The following is a 20143-nucleotide window of genomic DNA, read 5'->3' on the forward strand; positions in this document are numbered from 1 at the left end:
AGATTTTTTTGTGGGAAGAAAAAAAGACGGGGCACACATGGGAGAGTTACCGATGGAAGACAGTTTTGTCTGGACCTCTCGTAGCGTTCCATGAATGAGTCAGGGCAATTGCACAATAAAAGCCTCATCTGGAAACACCCCTAACCTTCAAGTTATCATAATACTCTTTGGGAGGTTTTTGCTGCAACAGACAAGTGTCGCTTCCTCTCTGGAAAGCAGCATTATGTGGTAAGCACAGAGGTAAAAAAAGGTCACTGAGTGTATGGCTGGTGTGTCACAAAGACTGAGTACCTGATGGGTTCTCTCCTTTCTTCCTTCCTCTTCCATCAGGTGCTCTGCCTCCCTGTAACAGCCTGTGCTCAGCCCCCAATTTGATTATCCCACCACAGGCCTATTTATATCCCAGAAACGCACACTCTGGCTTGGACATGGGCTTCACAAACCAGCTGTTGTACGGACAGACAGATTGGGTTACAGGAACCCAAAACTCTCCACTGGACTCTGGGCAGCACAGGGCCCCTTTGCCTTTAATAGTAGCATAACAGGCAGCAATTCAACAGGAAAAAAAGTTGAAGCTGCCCCTGTTGGTTTTCTGCCTGTCAGATGGCTCTTAAAGGCCTTGCCGGTGGGGAAAAAATGATGGCCTCAGTTTCAAAATTAGGTGCAGAGATGGGAAGGACATAAATTCTCTTAAATTAGGGCAGCAATTGCCAACTCTAATTGGTTCCATAGGTAGATTATTAAACTAAAAGGTTTTCGTTGGTTAATTAGTGAGGATAGACTTTTGAGAGGCGGAACAGTGAGTTTAGGGCACACTTGTAACAGCGCACAGCAGCTTTTTGTTTAGTGAGTTGTTGCATTAAACAAAAATATCTAAACAGGTAAGAGCAGTGAGGCTTTGGAAATAGGCAGATGGATTTAAATAGTATTGATTGATCCCAGTCTCCCTCCCAAGGCAGGGCATGTCTGCTTGAGTCATTGCTAGAAGCCACACAAATTCCCAGCCTGCCCGCTCACCCACCTGCCCCTTGTGTCAGGGCTTTTCATCTCCCGGGTGTGTTTGGGTGCGTCTGGCAAGCACCTACCCAGCTAATCTAAGGTCTGAGTAAATAACCATGTCTAGGCTTTGGTGCAAGCCTGGACTTGAGAAGTGGCCAAGCTGCCAGGGCCTCTCTCTCTCTCTCTCAGTTGCCTCCTTTGTCCAGTGGAGCGCAAGGGGAAAACTAGCACAGCCTGACTGTAACCCGGGCTAGCTGCTTTTCAGTGCCCAACCACCATGAAATAATCGGAAAGGAAGGGGTGCCTCCGAGCATGTGCAGAGTGCCAGCAAACCTGCCCACCCAAATAACAACAAAAGTAAACTGATGGGCTTTGCAGGATGAGCTTTTAGGGTAAAGGAGACTAATTCCAGAGGGGCAGCTGTGGTAGTCTGTTGCAGGAAAACTGAAAAGGCATCTCACCACACCTGTACATAGATAGGAACTGTGGCTGAAACATCTGCATCTCTTTGAGTAGAAATGAACCACTGAATTTGCCTTCTGACTCCCCATCCCCATTCTAAAGTGGGAGCTGGAAAGTGATGCCTCTTTCAGAAGAGCCACCCTCTTCTAGTATATCACACACCTGGAGTTTCTTTTTGTCTACAAAATTCTGACTTTCAGCTCCCTCTCCCCCAAACTGCCAAGGCCTTAGACAACCTGGCTGTCTTTATGAATTTCAAAGAGGGTTGCAAGTTTCAGTTGGTTTAAGTGTGTTGATTAAGTAATTAGCTAATTTTAATGATTTACTTGGCAGATTAATCAACAAATCTGATTAAAGTGGTAGGGGGGCAGTTGATGGGTTAGGCTGCAGTTTGGTGGGCAGCCTTGCTCATTTTTCTAGGGAAAATTTTGGTTCTTGTCAAAATGAGGAAGATGATATTAAAGACTGCCCTTCCTTTTCATCAGTGACAGTATTAAATTCTAAGTTGCCCCATGCTTTACTTCCTTAATATAAAAAGCAGCTATGTATGTTTCTTTAAGACAAATCAATGAAAACCCTGTTAAAGGGATTTGTTGTTGAACATCTGTCATCTAGCTAATTGATTACTTAAATAAATGAAGGTGTAGAGATTCTGACATTCTGCCTGCATAAAGTTATTCAAAGTCTTATCGAAGTTCCGGCTGATGCAAGAAGGGGAACTGAGGCTGGACTGGCACACTTCCCAGGCACTGACATAATCCAAACTCAAGGGCCGGTTCTGGAGAAGCACACAGATACATGCAGTGACACTTTATACTGCATCAGGCCCCTGGTCCATGTAGCCAAGGATTGCCCTGCTCAGACTGGCAGCAGCTCCCCAAGGACTCAGGCAGAGACAAGCTTTTCCCAGCCCTGTAGCCAAGACCCTGTAGCAGGAGATCCCAAGGCCTGAACCTGGGAATTTCTCTGTGCAAAGGAGGTGCTCCACCAGCTGAGCTGCAGCCCACCCACCTCTAGTTATGGTCCTGGATCTCCTGGTTTGGGGGCAGCCATGGTGTTCTTGGAACTCTCTGTCACGGGGACTCGCTCGAGCAGCACACGTGCCTCCGGAAAGGTCGCTTGCGTGCGCTGCAGCTCTGGATCCGACACCTTGTTCTTTTCATGGGGAAAGCCTTCTGTGGAACTTCCTGCTCACCCCTCCCCCCAAAATACCCGTCTTGAGCATTCGTCCTGCCCAAACCTGACCATGCACACAACTTTCCTTTGACTGCTTCATCGCGTTCCCTTGCCTGCATCGAAGCCCAGTTCCTGGTGCAGGACCCTGCCTGATCTTTGGCATGCTGTATCATTTCCTCCTCTGCTTTTCAGGCTGGTGTGGACTCCACCTTTTCCCTTCTCTGGACCACAGAACTGAATGGATTCTGGTCATCTGGCAGTGCTTACTCTCTGCCCCTATTTCTCATCTCTGTGCTCTTCCTGCTTCAACATCTACCAAGCCTGGCTTTTACAGATATTTCAGCCTTGATAGACAGATGGGAATTTAGTTGCAGGCATCATTGATTTCCCAGCTCTCAGGAATACAGAAGCTGCCTTCTACATCAGAGTATTTGTCCACCTGTCCTAGCATTGCCTGTTCTGACTGGCAGCAGATCCAGAGTCTCAGGCAGAGAGAGAGAGAGAGACCATCTCTCCCATCACCCAGGATCCATTTAACTGGAAATGCTGGGGGTCAAACCTGGGACCTTCTGCATGCAAAACTTGTGCTCCACTCCTCTGGCCCCTCCCCAGGCCCCCTCTTTGCTGCTGCGGCCACCACTACCTCTGACCCTTTTTCTGCAGCTGACCCAACCACATGTCAACTGAAGGCAGGCTGCTATTTTGGATCCTAGTTTTGATTTCTTAGTGGGCCCATGAGTTACCCTAATTTGTCCCTTCCAAGGCCTTGTGTGGGGCTGGGGATGTGTGCCATCTGAGGTGGCCCATTGTCATCAGCACACTTCCCAAGTGTCAAGCCTGCATGGAAGCCATAACCAGTCGTAGGGGCTTAATCTGAACCAGGATTCCAGCTACAGCATCTTTTCTGAGTGCCAGGGGTCAGACCCAAAAACGTGTGAAGAAATAACAGAGGGGAGAGAGACCCTGACCAACTTCATGAAGCACTGGGCTCCCAAGTCAGAGGCTGTGGCTTTCCAGCCAGGTCTGTGGAGCGGCACCTCTCTTTGTAGAAATGAGCCACCGATCATGAGGCTTTAAAAGTTGCTGCTTCTGAAATGCTGAGCCACAGCCCTGTCTACTCAAGTAGGGTCCCAGGTACAGACATCAGCCTCTGCATCTCTCCCTTGAACTGCTGCACAGACACCTCAGGCCAGGTGGGAGCCAAGTGCAGACCAGCACCCACACAGGCCCAGAGGCACCCTGCTATCATTGCACATGTTCTAGCACTGGGAGTTGAAAACAGGCCTTTCATCCCCACTTCACATTCAGTGCCACTCATTCTTGCAAAAGGGAAATTTAAAAACGGAAATGTATTCCCCCCTAAAAGCAACCTCACATTTGCAACACAGCTGTTGTGCTTGGCCCGGCTGCCGCTCTGCCATAAGCTTTGGTGTGCCTACCTACTTAGCTAAAAGATGAGATCCTAGTGGTGAAAGGAAGAGGGGCTAGACTAGAGTGCCCTGGTGCCCTCCAACTGTGTTGGACTGCAACTCACAAAATCCCCCAGCCAGCATAGCATAGTTGTAGTCCAACACATCTGGAGAGCACCAGGCTGACTGGAGCATTTTAAGAGTCCTCCCCTCTTCTGGAAGTAGAGAAGCATCAGTCACTTGCTCACCCCAGCCTGTCCCTGTTGCTTTGTAAGGCTAGGTCAGTAGTGGGGGAAAACATCAACCATTCAGCACTTGGTCCTGATGTGAATGTTACCGAAGCATCTTTTACCGAAGCCTGCCCAGGAAAGGCCAGGGAGCCTCCCTTGACCCAGAGGTAGCAAGCAAGGTTCTTTGGTTAGCCAGGGAGTGTTGCAGTGGTCCACAGGAATTCAGTCTCCATCCCCTAGTATCTCATGAGACAGGGGACCTAGATCAAGTGCTTGTGCCTGCTGTTGGGCCAGGAAGGCAGAATAGGGACCTTGCTAGTATACTGAACACCCCTCTACCTAGCAGACCTGTGTGCGTGAGAGAGATGGTGTCAGGAAACCTCAGGATGCATGCAAGGGCATACAGGTAAAAACTCATTTATAGACTTCTCTGCCACCGTTGCATCCATGCAATTCAACATTGCTTTTCATATTGCTAATAGTCTAATAAGAATTGTCAGCAAGCTGAGCTAATGGGTGGCCCTCTGTGACACAAGTTTGCAAAAAAATATATATATTGTTCACATCTGCTCCAAATTAAGCTCCACGCAGAGTGAAGATCCTGTGCAAGAGGGATCCATGGTTTCCAGCAGTTGCTGTTGCTTGGTGGAGTTTCAGTTGATTTCACCTGAGGAAGGGTGTGAACCGATGGGAGGTATACAGCCAGCCACATGTGTGCATTTGACTCTCATCTCTGGCTGGCCACAGCCAGGCTAGTCAGGCCTGCTTGGTCCAGAGATTGATCAATGGCTCTCTTTGGGAGAGAATATTCCTACTCCGTTCAGGGAGGTAGTGGCTGGCAGGTGGGTGGGAGGAGAATGGATTCATTAAAAATAAGCAAATGCAGACTGGGAAAAAACATTGCTAGCCTTTTAAAGGTCAGCAAGGAAGGGGCCATATTCACTTTCTGGAGAAGGTCATTCCAGAGATATGGAGCCACCACAGAAAAAAACCTGTCTCGGTAATTCCTAATTTCTCAGCTCTCACCAGACAGCAGAACCTCAACACTGATCTTAAAGTTTGGGCAGGTTTCTGTGGGTGTAGGTGGTCCTTTAGATAACCTGGTCTGAAAACATTAGGGCTTTAAAGGCTAATGGCAACACCTTAAATTGGGCCCAGAAATGGTTAGACAGCCAGTGTAACTGGCACAGAACAGGTGTAACAAGATCTGAATGCCTAGCTCCTACAAGCATTCTAGTTGCTGCATTCTGCACCAGTTTTAATTCCCTGACTGTCTTGAAGGGCAGCCCCGTGTAAAGTGCATTGCAGTAATCAAGCATGGATGTAACCAGAGCAGGTGTTACTCAGCTTTCTTTAAATACAGTCACAGCAGCAAACCAACTGAAGCTGGTAAAAAACACTCCTGACCACCAACGCTACCTGCACCATCATGGTAAGCACCGAGTCCAGGTAAACTCCCAACCTGTGTTCCTGGCTCTTTAGGAGGAGTGCAATCCCATCCAGAGTCTCCCTTCAAGAAAATCAGATTTCTCCATCCACAACATCTCTGTTTTGTCTGGATTATGCTTCAATTTATTTGACCACACCCAAATTGCCCCCAGACACCTGTTCAGGGTTTCCAGGGTTTCCTTGGGATTGGAAGAAGTAAACAAGAGGAAGAACTCAGTATCATCAGCATACTGGTGACATTTAGCCCAAACTCTCTGGATGACTTCACCCAGTGATTTCATTCAAGTGTTAAAAAGCATGAGGGACAGGATGGAGCCTTCAGGTACCCTAATGGCCAGTGGCCATGGGATGGAACTAAAGTCCCCCTGCACCACCTTCTAAAGTGGGCCCATAGAATCCTAGAATAGTAGGGTTGGAAGGGGCCTACAAGGCCATCAAGGCCAACCCTCTGCTCAATGCAGGAATCCAGGTCACAGCATCCCTGACAGATGGCTGTCCAGCCTCGCCTTGAATCCCTCCAGTGTGGGAGAGCCCACCGCCTCCCTAGGTAACTGGTTCCATTGTCATATTGCTGTAACAGTCAGGAAGTTTCTCCTGATGTTCAGCCGGAATCTGGCTTCCTGTAACTTGAGCCCATTATTCTGTGTCCTGCACTCTGGGATGATCGAGAAGAGATCCTGGCCTTCCTCTGTGTGATGACCATCATGCCCATATGTCCCAACCTGAGGAGCCAATCCAGAAGGATACCATGGCCAATGATAACTGCAAGCTGCTGGGAGGTCCCGGAGAACTAACAGGGTCGTACCCCCTCCCTCCATTCCTCAGCATAAGTCACCCACTGAGGCAATTTCTATCCTGCACCAGGCTGGAAGCCAGATTGGAATGGATTGACATAATCCATGTCCTCCAGGACTGCCTGGAGTTGATGCACCACCACCCACTGTAGGACATGGCTGAAGGATGGTACATTGGAGACTTGGTGATGCTTCTCTAAAGCTATAGAATCTAAACGTGGCTTTTTCAGAAGTGGTTTCACTACAGCCTCTTTTAAAATGATTGGGTCAACCCCACCCCTTACTGGGGCGTTCGCCATTTCTGATACCCACACAGTCAACCCAACCCTGGTAGATTTCACCAGCCACGACGGGAAAGGAGCAGTTGCTTGGTCTCAGCCCTACAAGCAGCTTGTCCACATCTTCAGGCTATATCCATAAAAGGACCAAACGGTGCCCTGGCTACATCCATCTCTGATTCTGTCTAAACTGTGGCATCAATTTCAGAATAGCAATGAGCAATTTTGCCCACAAAATGTAGTACAAATTGATCACAATGGGCCTTCAAAAGTTTGAGAACTTGACCTATTGAACAGCAGGTCTCTAACCACCTAATGAAGCGGCTTTGGCTGATGTTATACAGACACAGTGGTGGCAGAGAAATAAGCTGCTTTCACTGCCAACAGCACCACAGAACAGGGCTGCTAACCTGTGTTCAGCCACCTTTCAGGGATGCTTTGACTTGGATTCCTGCACTGAGCAGGGGGTTGGACTCGATGGTCTTATAGGCACCTTCCGACCCTATGATTCTATGTTCTGTTTGAGTCTTCTGCCATCTGTGCTCTAGATGTTGCTCTTGCCATTTCATCATTCTCAGCTCCTCAAAATACCAAGGAGCTGAGATAACTTGACGGCTTGATCAAGGATGTGGGAGCAATCATATCCACAGCCCGAGTCATCTCCCAATTCCCGGAGTTGACTAGGCCCTCAGCAGGACTGCCAGTCAAATCTTTGGGAAAATCCCCCAGACATCTGGAAACCATTTAGATCCATAAGCCTCCAACGACAGACCATCAAAACTGGCCCCCCACTCCTGCACAGGTTTGAAGCAGACTGGAGTCCAAACCTGATTAGACAGAGTATCTGTATATGACTGCGAAGCCATAATCGGCTCCCCCCCACACATAACACCTTCCCGTATTCCAGTACAGAAAATTAGATCCAGCATATGTCCCACCACATGTGTTGGGCTAGACATAATTTGGGATAAGCCCATGGCGGCCATGAAATCCTGGGTTCATCCGGTCAAGGTGGCCTCAGTGTGAATGTTGAAGTCCCCCAAGACCCAGAAACATCGTGTCCTCAACACTACTTCCAAGGCCACCTCTACCAGCTTAGGCAGGGAAACCATTAGGCAGTAAGGTGGACAGCACATAAAGAGAAACGCAGTCCTGTCTCTGTTACCCATCAGCCTTGGAGGACCTAGTGCAATCAAACCCAGCTGATTGTCAGAGTATCTGACATGAGAGATGGAGTCCTTTTAGATTACAGCTACCCTGCCTCCCCACTGCTAAGCCTTGATTAGTGCTGCACCCTATACCCAGTGGGGTGGGGGTGGGGGAAGACACATATAATTGGGAGAGGCTGACACACTGGTCATGTGGGTTTCTGTGAGGTTCCATCTCATCTCCAACTTTGTTGAACATTCACATGAAAACCACTGGGAGAGACTGTCAAGAGATCTGGAATGAAGTGACATCATTACATGGATGACACCCAGCCCCTTTCTCTTTTTCAGCACATCCCATTACGCCAGGAGCCTGGGAGCAGTGGTGGGCATTAAACTGAAGACATTCCAGACAAGATGGAGTTGCAAGTGGTGGGCAGGCCAGTCAGCCTGGGAGTTGTGGCTTCCCATTCTGGATGGGGTCATACTCTCCTTTGTAGGGTCAAGCACACAGTTTGAGGATAATGTTGGAGCGGCATTGCTCTGGGATTCTGGGTGGCTACTGTGGCCAAGAACACCTTTTATTATCAGCTTCAGTTGGTAAGTCAGTTATGTCTGTTTTTGGATGATAATGTCCTGGCTATTGAGACACATTCTTTAGTAAGGCTAGACTACTGTGACATGCACTATGTGGGGCTGCCTTTGAAGACTGTCCAGAAGCTTCAGTGAGCACAAAATGCAGCTGCCCACTTGATTATGGGAACAAACCACTTGGAGCACATTACACCTGTGCTAAAACAACTAGAGTGGCTCCCATCTCATTTCCAAGAGCATCAAAGTGCTGTTTTCCACCTTTAAAGGTGGACAGCTGAGCAGTCTGGGCCCAGGTTATCTAGAGGAACACCTTCTCAGCCTCCCTGTACACCGGGATCTCAGGTTCTGCTCCAAGCTCCATCTTTCTCTGATGTTAGACTGGACAGCATGAGCAACAGATCTTCTTGGCGGTTGTGCCCTTTCTTTGAAGCTCCCCTCATGTAACCAACCAGACTAAAACCCTCCACATCTCCCAGAAACAAGTGGAAGAGTTTCTGCTCCTGCAAGGATTTGGAGAGGGGCGGGGTGGTGGTGGGGAGGCTGTGTTGATCAGGCTGGTAATTTATGTTGCGGCTGTTGTTGCCAGGTGCTCCCTGGTTCTAAAATTGCATTTCTGCTGATTTCATTATTGTTTCAAATTCTGTTATTTGGTTTTTATTGTTACAATTTTGTTAGCCATGCCAAGGGCCAATAAAAATGTAATCATAAATACATTTGGGAAGGCCTTGGAGTAGCTGATGTGGGGGAGATCTTCATTATTTGCATGCTAGAAATGTGGTCCCCCAGAAGAGCTGCAAAGAGACTCCCCTTTAAAGTTGGGCTCTGTTACGGGTTTGGGGATATTGCAGTGGAAGAGTTCTCCATTCTTCCCCCTACTCCACTGCACCCAGTAGGTGAAGATATGGGAGACGCTGTGCAGCTAAAAGTCACCAGCCTGGGAAATTGCCTGTAATGTGCCTCAACTCTTTGACCCCAAACACCCATGGTTGTCTGCGATTTTCCACAAGTGTGGGGAGGTTCAGGGCAGGATGGTAACCCCTCCTGAACAGTGACAGCCCTGTTGGCAAGGTAAGTAGGTTTTGGTTGCCATTAAGGGCAGCAGAGGTGGATGCATCTGCCCCCTCCTGGGCACAATCCACCGGGAAGTTATCCTGCATGGGCCCATTGAAATGGAGCAGGGAGGCTGGCTGGACCTAGGGACCAGCCTGTCTTTGTGGTCCAGATCCGATCACGGTAGTTAAGGGAGCCAAAGGTCAAGGAAGCCAGACCAGAAGGGTGGACAATGCACTGCTGTTGTCCCACAAAGGCATCATGCCATATCTCTGTCTAAGCCAGCCTTCAGCAGCACTCTGCAGATGTCTTGGACTACAGCTCCCATAATCCCCATGCTGCCTGGGCACCATGTTGGGGAAGGCATATCTGAACTCATTCCTCTAATACTAGTTATTAGCCGGAGGGGCTGATGTTTATTCTGGGGGGAGGGCTTAGTCCCGTGCCATTTTGTAGACCCCTGTTCAGGATGAGAAAAACCTGAATCGCAGCTGACTTTTATGTTTTCGAAGGGGAAGCTGTCACCATTGCTTCTTCCTGCCAGTAGCTACTGATGCAGCCTCTTTTGTACCTGCCCCAGCCTTCACCTAATTTAAGCCTCCTCCACTCCATCTTGCAAACTGCAAGCATCAGGGATTTTTCACTCTGCCTTGGAACAGCTTTCTCTCCCACCTGGAGATGTTTTGGACTTCAAGTCCCATCAGCCCCAGTCAGCATGGCCAATTGTCAGGAATGCTGGAAGTTGTTGTCCAGAACATCTGAAGGGCACCAAGTTGAGGAACGCTTCTTCAGAGGATGTGCAGAGTGTGTTTTTCTCCCCATTAAGCAAACAGCCAGCCCCACACATTATGCATCTGGGAGGCAGAGCTACAGGGCAAAGGGCCAACCATCCGAGCAGGCTCCAGGGCTGCGTTGGGCTACAGGCAGTACTGTCAATTCATTGGTACAGGCACAGAGGGGAAGAGATTAAAGTGCCAAGTTAAAAGACCTTTTTAAAAAGCGCTGCTGTGTCGATCTGGTTCCCCATATCTGTTGACCATTTGCAGAGGTGAAACAGGTTGAAAGAAAATGTCCGTGATCTGCTGAGTTCAAATCCTTACTCAGCCATGATACCCATGGATACCTTGGGCCAGTTGCCACCTCTCAGCCTCACCTACCTCACAGGGGATAACTCTCATTTCAGCCATCCAGAGGAAGGTCAAGATGCAAAAGTAACGAGGAAATATATTGGTCAGCAGTGGTGAATTGTTAAGAGGGTTGCTGAGCCCTGTGCCTTATGAGCCACCCCCCCCCCCGCCCCCAGTATCAATATCAGGCCACGCTGACTCAGTGGTGAAGGAAAGGCACTCTGCACATGTTCAGAGGATCCGCTTTATTCTCTCACCTCACGGCCAGTGCTAAGCCAGTAGACAAGCCACCTAGCATGATTCGGGGGGGAGGGATCCCAGAGGCACAGCCCACCCACGCTGGCCAAAGAGGGGCTCCAGCCTTCCCCAGCCCCTGCCCGGCTTAGACGACCGCCCTCTGCCGCCCCTCCGCTCCGCGCCCCCCACAGGTGCTGCTCACAGTTGGGGCTTGCCCGGGAGGGCCGCCGCCGAAGTCGGGGGGCTTCCCGCTGCCGGCGTCTGCGACGCTGCTGCTGCTGCCGGCACAGAGGGGGCGCGCTGCTGGTGCCGCTCACGCCGCCGCTGTCGGGGCATCCTGCCCGGCTCCCATCGGGGTCTCTCGGCTCCTCGGCGACGGCAGGTGGCTTCTGGGCGGAGGAGGCGGGCGGCAGCTTGGCTTGGGCGACGGGGGCGCCCGGGACTCCGCAGCAGGAGGGGGCGGCGGCAGCAGCAGCAGGGTCCGTCCGCCGCCCGGCTCAGCCTCGACTGAGCTGCCCGAGGACCTTCTCCCGGGCGGGCGGCGCAGCGCCTTCCCCGGAGCCGGCCTCCCGGGGCGGGGGAGTGGCCTTAACCCAGTCGGTGCCAGTCGCCAGGAGCGCGCGCGGCCGGGCCCGGCGAGAGGCTGCAGCCTCAGTGCCAGCGGGGCAAGGGACGGGGTGGCACGGCAGCCTCCGCCTGTGAGAGCACGAGATTTGGACCCCGAGAACGAACGACAGCCGTCCTCTCTCTAGCTGGGAAGAGGCGGCATGATTGCAGCAGGCACAGACAATTACAACTCCTTGAGGACTAGCCACGTGCGTGAGCTTGGGAAGCGGGTTTTGAATAGCCTCCAGGGTCTAAGCCCCAGGTCCGCTGGAGAGCAAGCTACTCGGCTTAACCGCCATCAGACTAAAGTTAAATACATCATTGGCCGTGAAGGGGGAAACGCCCGTTAAGGATGGGCTTGGAAGTCCCTTAAAGATGGAGGTCAAACCTGGCTGAATGCCCGACTGAAGCCCTGGGAACATCGGGAGCTGCCTCATACGGAGTCAGTCCGCTGGTCCATCTAGCGCAGTATCGACCACATTGACCGGCAGCGGCTCCCCCTCCAGTTTCCGGCGCGGTTCTCTCCTAGCCCCACCTGGAGGTGCCGGGGGTTGAACCTGGGGCCTTAGGCAGGGGCTCTTCCACCGGGTTATGAGCCCTCCCCAAAATGAGAGGCACACAGGAAGCTGCTTTATGCCATTGGCCGGTTTAGCTCCGTATTGTCTGCACCGACTCTCCCTCCAGAGTTTCAGGCGGAGTCCTTTCCCAGCCCCACCTGGAGATGCTGCTGGGGACTGAACTGGGACCCTCTGCGGGCGAAGGAGGGGCTCTGCCACTGAGCTATGGCCCTTCCAATTAACCCTGGTTAATTTGGGAGCAGGGGATGGGGTCAGCCCTTTCAGAGCTGCCTCATGCCTTCTTCCCCTTCCTGTACTTCACTTAGCACCAACCTCATGAATTGGGAAATGAGGTTACTTCACCACATATACACAGCACCCCGAGCAGCATGAACTTCCTCAGTGCAGGTGACTGCAGTAGTACCAGTCAGCCCCCCATGCATTGATTATTAATCCAGTGGGTTCCAGCCAATCCGTTGGGGGGCAGGGGTGGGGGAGAGAGACATCAAGGAAACTAACCTACTTCTTCATTATGCTATGGTGTGGTGCTCTATTAGCCTTCAACCCCATTATCCACAGATATTACATGGAAATTCCAGGTGGCATCCCCCTTCCCCTAATAAACCTGGGGCACAATCCATCAGGAAGTTCTCCTGCATAGGCCCGCTTAAATTGAACACAGGAGCTAGCAAAGGAGTACAACCTGTTGAATTTCTGCCTGCTGTACAAGCTATGAAAGGCACAGGAACCTTGCCGGAGAAAAAGGTGGTCACTCCCTCTTTCTGTGTCCTTAATAGCCTGAGCAGTAGCACATTTGCTGATTCAATATGGTCAGCCCTGTGATATTGCTGGGCCAGAAGCCACGGGGCTGGTCGCAGGCTGGGCCTTTCCTTGGGCTTGTGAAATCTTTAAATGAAACTCCTGCAGCAATAAATGATTGTTCTCTGGCAGGAAATGATTAAAAGAGGAGCAAAGGGATACCTTTTCTTGGAAACTAGGAGCCACGTCCATGAGTTGTAGCCCATCCAGTCCTCACGATCACCAACGTGAGCTTGAATCTCCAGTCCATAACCTGGATGTGTTCACAAGACAGCCAGTGATGGGTGCTGTTGATTTCAGAAGTTTTTGTTTTGTTTCTAAAAAAAACAGGGCATCAAATTTCACACCTGGCAAATTTATGCTAAACATTATTTGCCAATGTTTCTTTTATCAAAAGAGGAGTTAGAATTTAGCTTTTCTGCACCCCTTCCAAATGTCACCTTCAAAAAGCCAGAATTTCACAATTCTAAATTTTCAATTAGAATTTCAAAAGTTTCTCACATGTCTGCAAGAATTATATTTGGGCTTTGATTTCTAATTTCTGCAGCCTTATGTGGCTGTTTTTGCTGAATTGTTCACACAGTCTCCAACACAGATTGGACTCACCACTCTTTTCATGGCATTCAGAGGAACAGGAGACGTCCCCCTCCCAGTTTAACCATCCTGGCTGTGTGAACAAGGAGTGCTTGAAGTGTGCAAAAATCTAGTTGGCCACAAATTCTGTAACACAAGGTTACAGAATTTAGAATTAATTAGAATTAATTAGAATTAGAATGTCCTTCCAAGGACTACCTATTAAGTCCTTGGAAACCAGGGGTGTGTGTGGCCTCTGTGACAATGGCACTCTGCATGTGCTCAGAGGCCTTGTCACCTTAATTATTCAAATGTTTGTCTGAGCCCTGGGCCTGCATAGCAGTGCTCTGTTGGGTGAGCTTCCCAGTTAAGCAATGTGTGCAAAAGTTGATCTGCTCACATAGTAAGAAGGCCTCCTTCCATCGCCCTGTACCGACATTACTAATCTCAAGACCTCAAGTAATATCATGAATCAGGTTGCTAAGATGTTTCTCTTTAAACCACCATTGTTTTTGTGAGAGTACTGTTGGTGTGTTAAAGAATACAATATTGTTATAAGGGGCGGGGGGGGGAGCTTTAAATTCATGTGTTCCTCCATCCACTTTTTCTCTCCCTGCAATCATTAGGTCTAAAAAGATAGACCTTTAAAGCAAGAAATACAGGTTGAAATGCCCAATAATGGCTGGGAGTGTGTTACTCTGAGGGAGATTGAAGCTGGAGCCTTCAGGATATTTCCCAAGCGTATGCTGAGCCTCTTTGCCGCCTCCTCCTATGTGACAAGAGCACATCCTTTGTAGGCAGAAGGTCCCAGGTTCGATCCCTGGTTTCTCCAGGCAGGGCAAGGAAATAATCCTGCCTGAATCCCTCGAGAGCTGCTGCCAGCCAGTGTCGACAATACTGGGCTAGATGGACCCAGGGTATGACTCAGGATAAGGCGGCTTCCTGTGTTCCTGTGATCCTCCCAAGGCGTATCTTGGCCGTAACTTGTGGCCACGTAATTGTGTCATTTAAGGGCTAGTATTGTCTTCCTGAACCAGGCGACAGGTGCCTTCTAGTCTAGCATCCTGTTCCCAACAATGGTCAGCCAAGTGCCCCTAGGAATCCCTCAAGCCAGCTTTCTCCAACCTGGTGCCCTCCAGATGCTTTGGACTACAAGTTCCATCATTCCCTGCCAGCATGGCTAACAGGGACCATTTGGGGACAGCTGCCTCAAGCAGAATGTAAAAGCAACAGCCCTTCCCCTGTTGCATTGAAAGGCGGCCTGCTTCTAAACACAGAGCTTCTGTTTAGCTACCCAGGATAATGGCTTCCCCAAACACGCACTTTGGCCCGTGCTTAGCATCTCCTGGCTCAAGGCATTTCCAATGGCTTTGTGAAAAAGTGAGCTGGGTTGTAAGCTCATCTTACTCACACGAGGAGAGCCTGATGGGTCAGAGAGAGGATCAGTTCTACTGCAGGGGTGTCTAGCCACAGGCCCACAAGCCAAATCCAGCCTTCCAAGGCGCCCGGGGAGCCACACCCCCTCCCCCAACCACCAATCATATGGTGATCTCCTGACATTTGCACAATTCCCTGCTCCTAAAAGGTCAAAATGCCTCTCCTAAGGCTTAGTGACCAGCAGTAAGAGCTTTAAGTGAAAACATGCCGGTATTTTTGGCCCCGCCCACCACTGGAATGTCCCCCCCCAGCTTCTTCAAAACTGAACTTGGTGCTCTAGCTGAAAGAGGTGTGTTGCTGCTGATTTAGTTCAGCACCCTGTTTCAAACAAAGGGCAGTCAGATACCTCCAGGAACATGGGAGGATGAGAGCATCCCTGCAGGAGGATCAGACGCAAGGCCCGTCTTGTCCAGCATTCTGTTTGTGGGAAACCAGCTGCCTCTGGAAGCCCACAGGCAGCATGTGAGGCCAAACAAGTCATTCCCCAGCAACTGGTATATTTAGAGGCCTCTGATCCTGGAGAAGTTAGCAAAGAGCCATCGTGACTGGGGCCATTGGTAGCCTCCCCCTCCATGCACTTCTCCTTTTACAGCTCTCTCTGTTAGTGGCCATCGCCACATCTTGTGGCAGTGAGTTCCATAGTATTAACTGTGCTCACAAGTAGGGTGCAAAGGCAACAGGCCTCCCCCATCATTTGCCCTCTCAGCAGGTAGAGTGCCTCTGTAGATGGAGGTTTCACTTTGCTATTGTGGCAAATTGCCATTGCTTGGTCTGCTCCATGAATGCGTTGAATCCCCTTTTATAGCCTTCTAAGCTGTTAGCTGTTGCCACATCGTGTGGTGGGGAAGTGCGGAAATTAATGCTGTGTAAATCTAGCCTCACAGGGCCAATGCCCTACTGCAGCCTTCCCCAAACATACTGGCTGAGAACTGTGGGAGTTGTAGTCCAGCACATCTGGAGGATACCAGATTTGGGAAGGCTGCTCTAAATAGACTTTCCCATTACTTGAACGCAGCTGCACACGTTCAGCCACCACTTGCCAAGGACTGGTGCACCCCTCGGCCATTCAACACGTGGTGACTCAGCCACGTGTGTGAACACCCTCCTGCTGAAGAGAAGGGTGGCTGAGTTGACAGTGGCTGACTGGAAGGTTCAGCTGGCAGTGGTGATCTTGCCATGACCCATTTCACACCTGCAGAAGCTATTGCCTGATACTGCAGCTACCAAGGGATGAGCGTGCTGTGAAATCAAGGGACAGCAGCCCTGGCAGCCGTCATGATTAAGTTTCATGTGATGCGCTGCAGATTCAGCCTTGGCCTGCCTGGTCGCCCTGTCCCAGCAGTGGGCAGGAAGAGGCCGGCTTCCTTTCTGATGCAGTTCCTGACACGCCGAGCTGTCCCGGGCAGCAAGAGGCGAGCATCTCGTTGCTCGCTAGAAGTGGCCACTGTTGTTATCCTCACCCACTTCCCAAAATAAGACAGCATCCGCTTCCAACACCCTCCCCCAATTCCTGCCTTGCTCAGCCTCCCTTCCTTTGGTTTTCCTTCCCCGTGCTGAGTCTCTCCTTTCCCCACCATTCTTCAGCTGAATCATCTTGGCTGCTGGTGAATTCAGGCCCTTCCTGTCACCCTTTTGTAGAGTCTGCCATGAGGGAGGACAGCAGCGTTGCTCAGAGAGCTACAAGCAAACTTCAGAGCTACTTCCTATCGCCCTGGTGGGCAACTCTAGTGTGAAAAAGGCCACAGCCAGGCTTGCTTGCTTGCTTGGTAGCCATGGTGTCATGGCGGAGGGAGCCCAGGAGGGCCTGGAGTGGCAAAAGCTCACTTACCTAGGCCCTTCCTTTTGCATTTGGGGTTAAGCTGGCCATAGGGAGGGCCAGGAGAGTTGAGATTCTAATCTTGTTTGGGTGCTGTGGCTTCTGCACCTTAATGTTTTAATAGTATAGTGGCATGGAATTCTTATCTGTGCTATTTAAAGATGTTGTAATGATTCACCCTAAGCCTTTGCAAGTCAGTGGGAGGAAAAGCCAAATAAATAGACAGACATGAGAAAACAAGCACACAACATCTCTCCTTGCTTCCATTGCTTAAAATATGGTTGTACATTTTTATTCTACCCTTCCTTCAAGGAGCTGAAAGTGGGATACATAGTTCTTCTCTCCCCCTCCCACATATTTTCTTCACAACAACCCTGTGAAGTAGGTTAGGCGGAGTGGTAAAGACTGTCCAAACACATAACGTGAGTTTCATAGCTGGGTGGGAATTCAAACCCAGGTCTGTCCTGGTCTGACACTATCACAGACCTGAAACCTCTATATTGTAGTGTAAGTCAACAGTGCCACCTAGAGTGTCTGGGACTTCACACTCCTGCAGTGATGCCTGAATAAGCATTTAACCTGGGCTGTGTTCCTGTATAAATATTCAGAACCTAAGTTCTTTTTCACAATGCTGCAGCTAGTTGGAACCAGCCAACTCTTTTAACATGAATGTTCAGAGTCATTGGGGGAATGGACCAGACTTTAAATAATGTTGTACTTGGCTTCCTAGACTACTGACATCCGAAACAGGGCTTCTAGCACCATTGGACAAAACAAGAATCAGTCCCCACTAAGAGGGCTGCTTTTACTGGTCTCAGACTCCCATAAATATGAGACTTTATCCTCAGTCTTTTCTTACAGGTAACACTTAATCAGGAGGCCAAAAAAGATCTTTCTCAGATCCTGTTCTCTGCAAGGAATTCTGCACATGCTCTGAAACTGAAGATTCTACTCAAGTAGGTAAAATGCACTGGCTACATTAGATTGACCCTACTGATTTTTATTTGGAATTTGGTGTGTGCGCGATTATTTCCTTCCCTTTCCCCCCATTCCCCCACCCAATAAATTCCCTTTTTTTATCTGCACTGTTTTAAAAGGGAACTTCTCACTCAAACCTTCCCCATATGCAAGACTGAACAGTTGCTAAGCTACTCTTTGTGTTCTTAGGATATTCCATAAGGTTTTTTAAGTTCTGTGCCTTCTGGGCAAGTAAATCCAAAGTGCCTGCCTCTTTATTCCTTTTTTCTAGATCTGGGCTGAAGGGAGGGGACCTTGGCAGAAAAGCTTAACACTCCCCAAGCAGCTGGACAGACTGGGGTCTGTCACAAGGTTTAGCCTGACTGGTGGCAGCCTGCCCTCATTCTTTTCTGAGGTATCGAGAACCTTTGGAACAAAGAGGGTCCACCAGTAGGGAACGCCCCCCCCCCCCCGTAACGGACACTTTAACCACTACAGCACACCAGCTATCTCATATTATTAATATCATGGTAGTTGGCTATTGTGTGAATTCTGGTAGCACTCATGAAAGGCACAGTCAACACAGAAAGGACAGGTTTGGGGGGAAGCGCCATAGCTCAGTGGCAGAGCCCCTGCTTGGCATGTAGAAGTTCAGTCCCTGGCTGCATCTCCAGGTAGGGCTGGGAAAGAAAGACCCCGGCCTGAAACCCTGGAGGGAGAGTCGGTGCAGACAATGTTGAGCTAGGTGGACCAAGGGTATAAGTTGGCTTCCCGTGTTCCTATAATTTTGGAGAGGGGTCATAGCTCAGTGGCAGAGCCCCTGCTTCACACGCCGAAGAGCCCAGGTTCGACCACCGGCCTCTCCTGGCAGCGCTTGGAAACATTCCTGCCTGAACCCCTGGAGAGCTGTTGCTGCCAGTCAGTGTCAATACTGGGCTAGATGGACCGTCGGGCTGACTCAATATAAGTCAGGTTTCGATGTTCCTAGGTGTGTTTTCCTGTAGGCTCCAGCTAGCCAAATGCCCCTTGTTGTGACAATTGGGGTATGGGGACAGGGACAGCTGTATCTCAAAAGCCCTAAGTGAGGGCAGAGGGGTAACGAGGAAATACATCTGTGCACACAGAGGCACATGGAAGTTTATGGCTGGCCCTAACATTAGGCAGAGTGAGGCGGCCGCTTCAGACAACTGATTTTAGTTGTCATTACATTGTTCATTATTTAATTAATATTATTGTATTTTGACTGGCAAGGAGTGGGGAGAGACATTTGTGAGATTTTCTACTTTAGGTGCCAAAATAACATGGCCAGCCTGGGTACCATATGCATTAACTTGGGGAGGGGGGGACCATACGCCGGGGAATGGCTGGGGGGAGTGCAGCCCTGTTGCTTCTTCTGGACCTCTCAGCGGCTTTCTATACCATCGACCATGGTATCCTTCTGGATCGTTTATCTGGATTAGGCTTGGGAGGCACAATTTTAAAGTGTTTCCAGTTCTTTCTGGAGGAGCAGTCTCAGAAGGTGGTGTGGGAGACTTCGGTTCCACCCCATGGCCATTAGCTTGTGGGGTGCCACAAAGTTCTATCTTGCCCCCCATGCTTTTTAACATCTATCTGAAACTGCTGGGGGAAGTCATCAGGAGGTTTGGGCTGAAATGTCATCAGCATGCGGATGATGCTCAGCTCTACCTCTCGTTTCCATCTGCACATCCCAGGGAGGCTGGAACTCTTGAAGCAGTGTCTGGAGGCTGTGTTGGGATGGATGAGGGTGAACGAGCTGAAACTTAATCCAGACAAGACTGAGGTACTGTGGGTTGGGAAACCAACTACTTCAGATGGAGGCTTACAACTGGTCTCAGATGGGCTGCACTCCCCCTGAATGACCAAGTGCGCGGTCTGGGAGTCCCCCGGACTCTGAGCTCACTGGGGAAGCCCAGGTGGCTGCGGTGCCCAGGAGTGCCTTTTACCAGCTTAGGCTGATATGCCAACTGCAGCCCTAACTGGAGAGGATGGACCTTGCCTCAGTTATCCACACACTAGTCATGTCCAGGCTGGACTACTGTAATGTGCTATATGTGGGGCTGCCATTGAAGACAGTTTGGAAACTCCAGCTCATGCAGAATGCGGCTGCCCAAGTATTGGTGGGGGTGAGGCAATTCGATCACATAACACCTATACTGCACCATCTGCCCTGGTTACCGGTGCATTTCCGAGCCCAATTCAAAGTGCTGGTTTTGACCTTTAAAGCCTTAAATGGTTTGGGACCAAGTTACTTGAAGGACCGCCTTCACCCATATCAGCCTGCCCACAGTTCAAGATCAGAAAGAGAGGCCCTTTTCATTTGCCCACTCATGACAGCAGTCAGGTGGGTGATCAGATGTGAGAGGGCCTTCTCTGCAGTGGCCCCACCCCTTTGGAACAAGCTGCC

At 50.1% G+C, this 20143-nt stretch overlaps 2 protein-coding genes across 11 annotated transcripts in view; one reads left to right on the forward strand and one right to left on the reverse strand.

Moving 5' to 3' along the window:
• Window positions 1-15376, reverse strand: part of GPR4 (G protein-coupled receptor 4) — a 28125-nt gene extending 12749 nt beyond the window's left edge. For 2 of the 3 annotated variants that reach the window (XM_084814629.1, XM_084814630.1), the window contains exon 1: window positions 11156-11462. The gene's annotated coding sequence lies outside the window, so the exon portion shown is untranslated. Of the gene's footprint in view, window positions 1-11155; window positions 11463-13097; window positions 13253-15291 lie in introns of those variants that run through there. The other variant, XM_084814631.1, reaches the window with a different exon arrangement.
• Window positions 1-17689, forward strand: part of LOC146337450 (uncharacterized) — a 37412-nt gene extending 19723 nt beyond the window's left edge. For 2 of the 8 annotated variants that reach the window (XR_014784975.1, XR_014784974.1), the window contains exons 5-6: window positions 3-228; window positions 8297-9245. Coding sequence is in view for 1 of the 8 variants with exons in the window: in XM_084814634.1 (XP_084670760.1) it covers window positions 8297-8545; window positions 17623-17626 (253 nt within the window). In the remaining 7 variants the exon portion in view is untranslated. Of the gene's footprint in view, window positions 1-2; window positions 2118-2829; window positions 3057-8296; window positions 9246-17622 lie in introns of those variants that run through there. The other 6 variants (XR_014784970.1, XR_014784971.1, XM_084814634.1 and 3 more) reach the window with 5 other exon arrangements.
• Window positions 17690-20143: the final 2454 nt, after the last annotated feature.

Source organism: Heloderma suspectum, chromosome 10 (genome assembly GCF_057233095.1).
Source record: "Heloderma suspectum isolate Gila_16-S chromosome 10, 16-S_ref, whole genome shotgun sequence".
NCBI lineage: Eukaryota > Metazoa > Chordata > Lepidosauria > Squamata > Helodermatidae > Heloderma > Heloderma suspectum.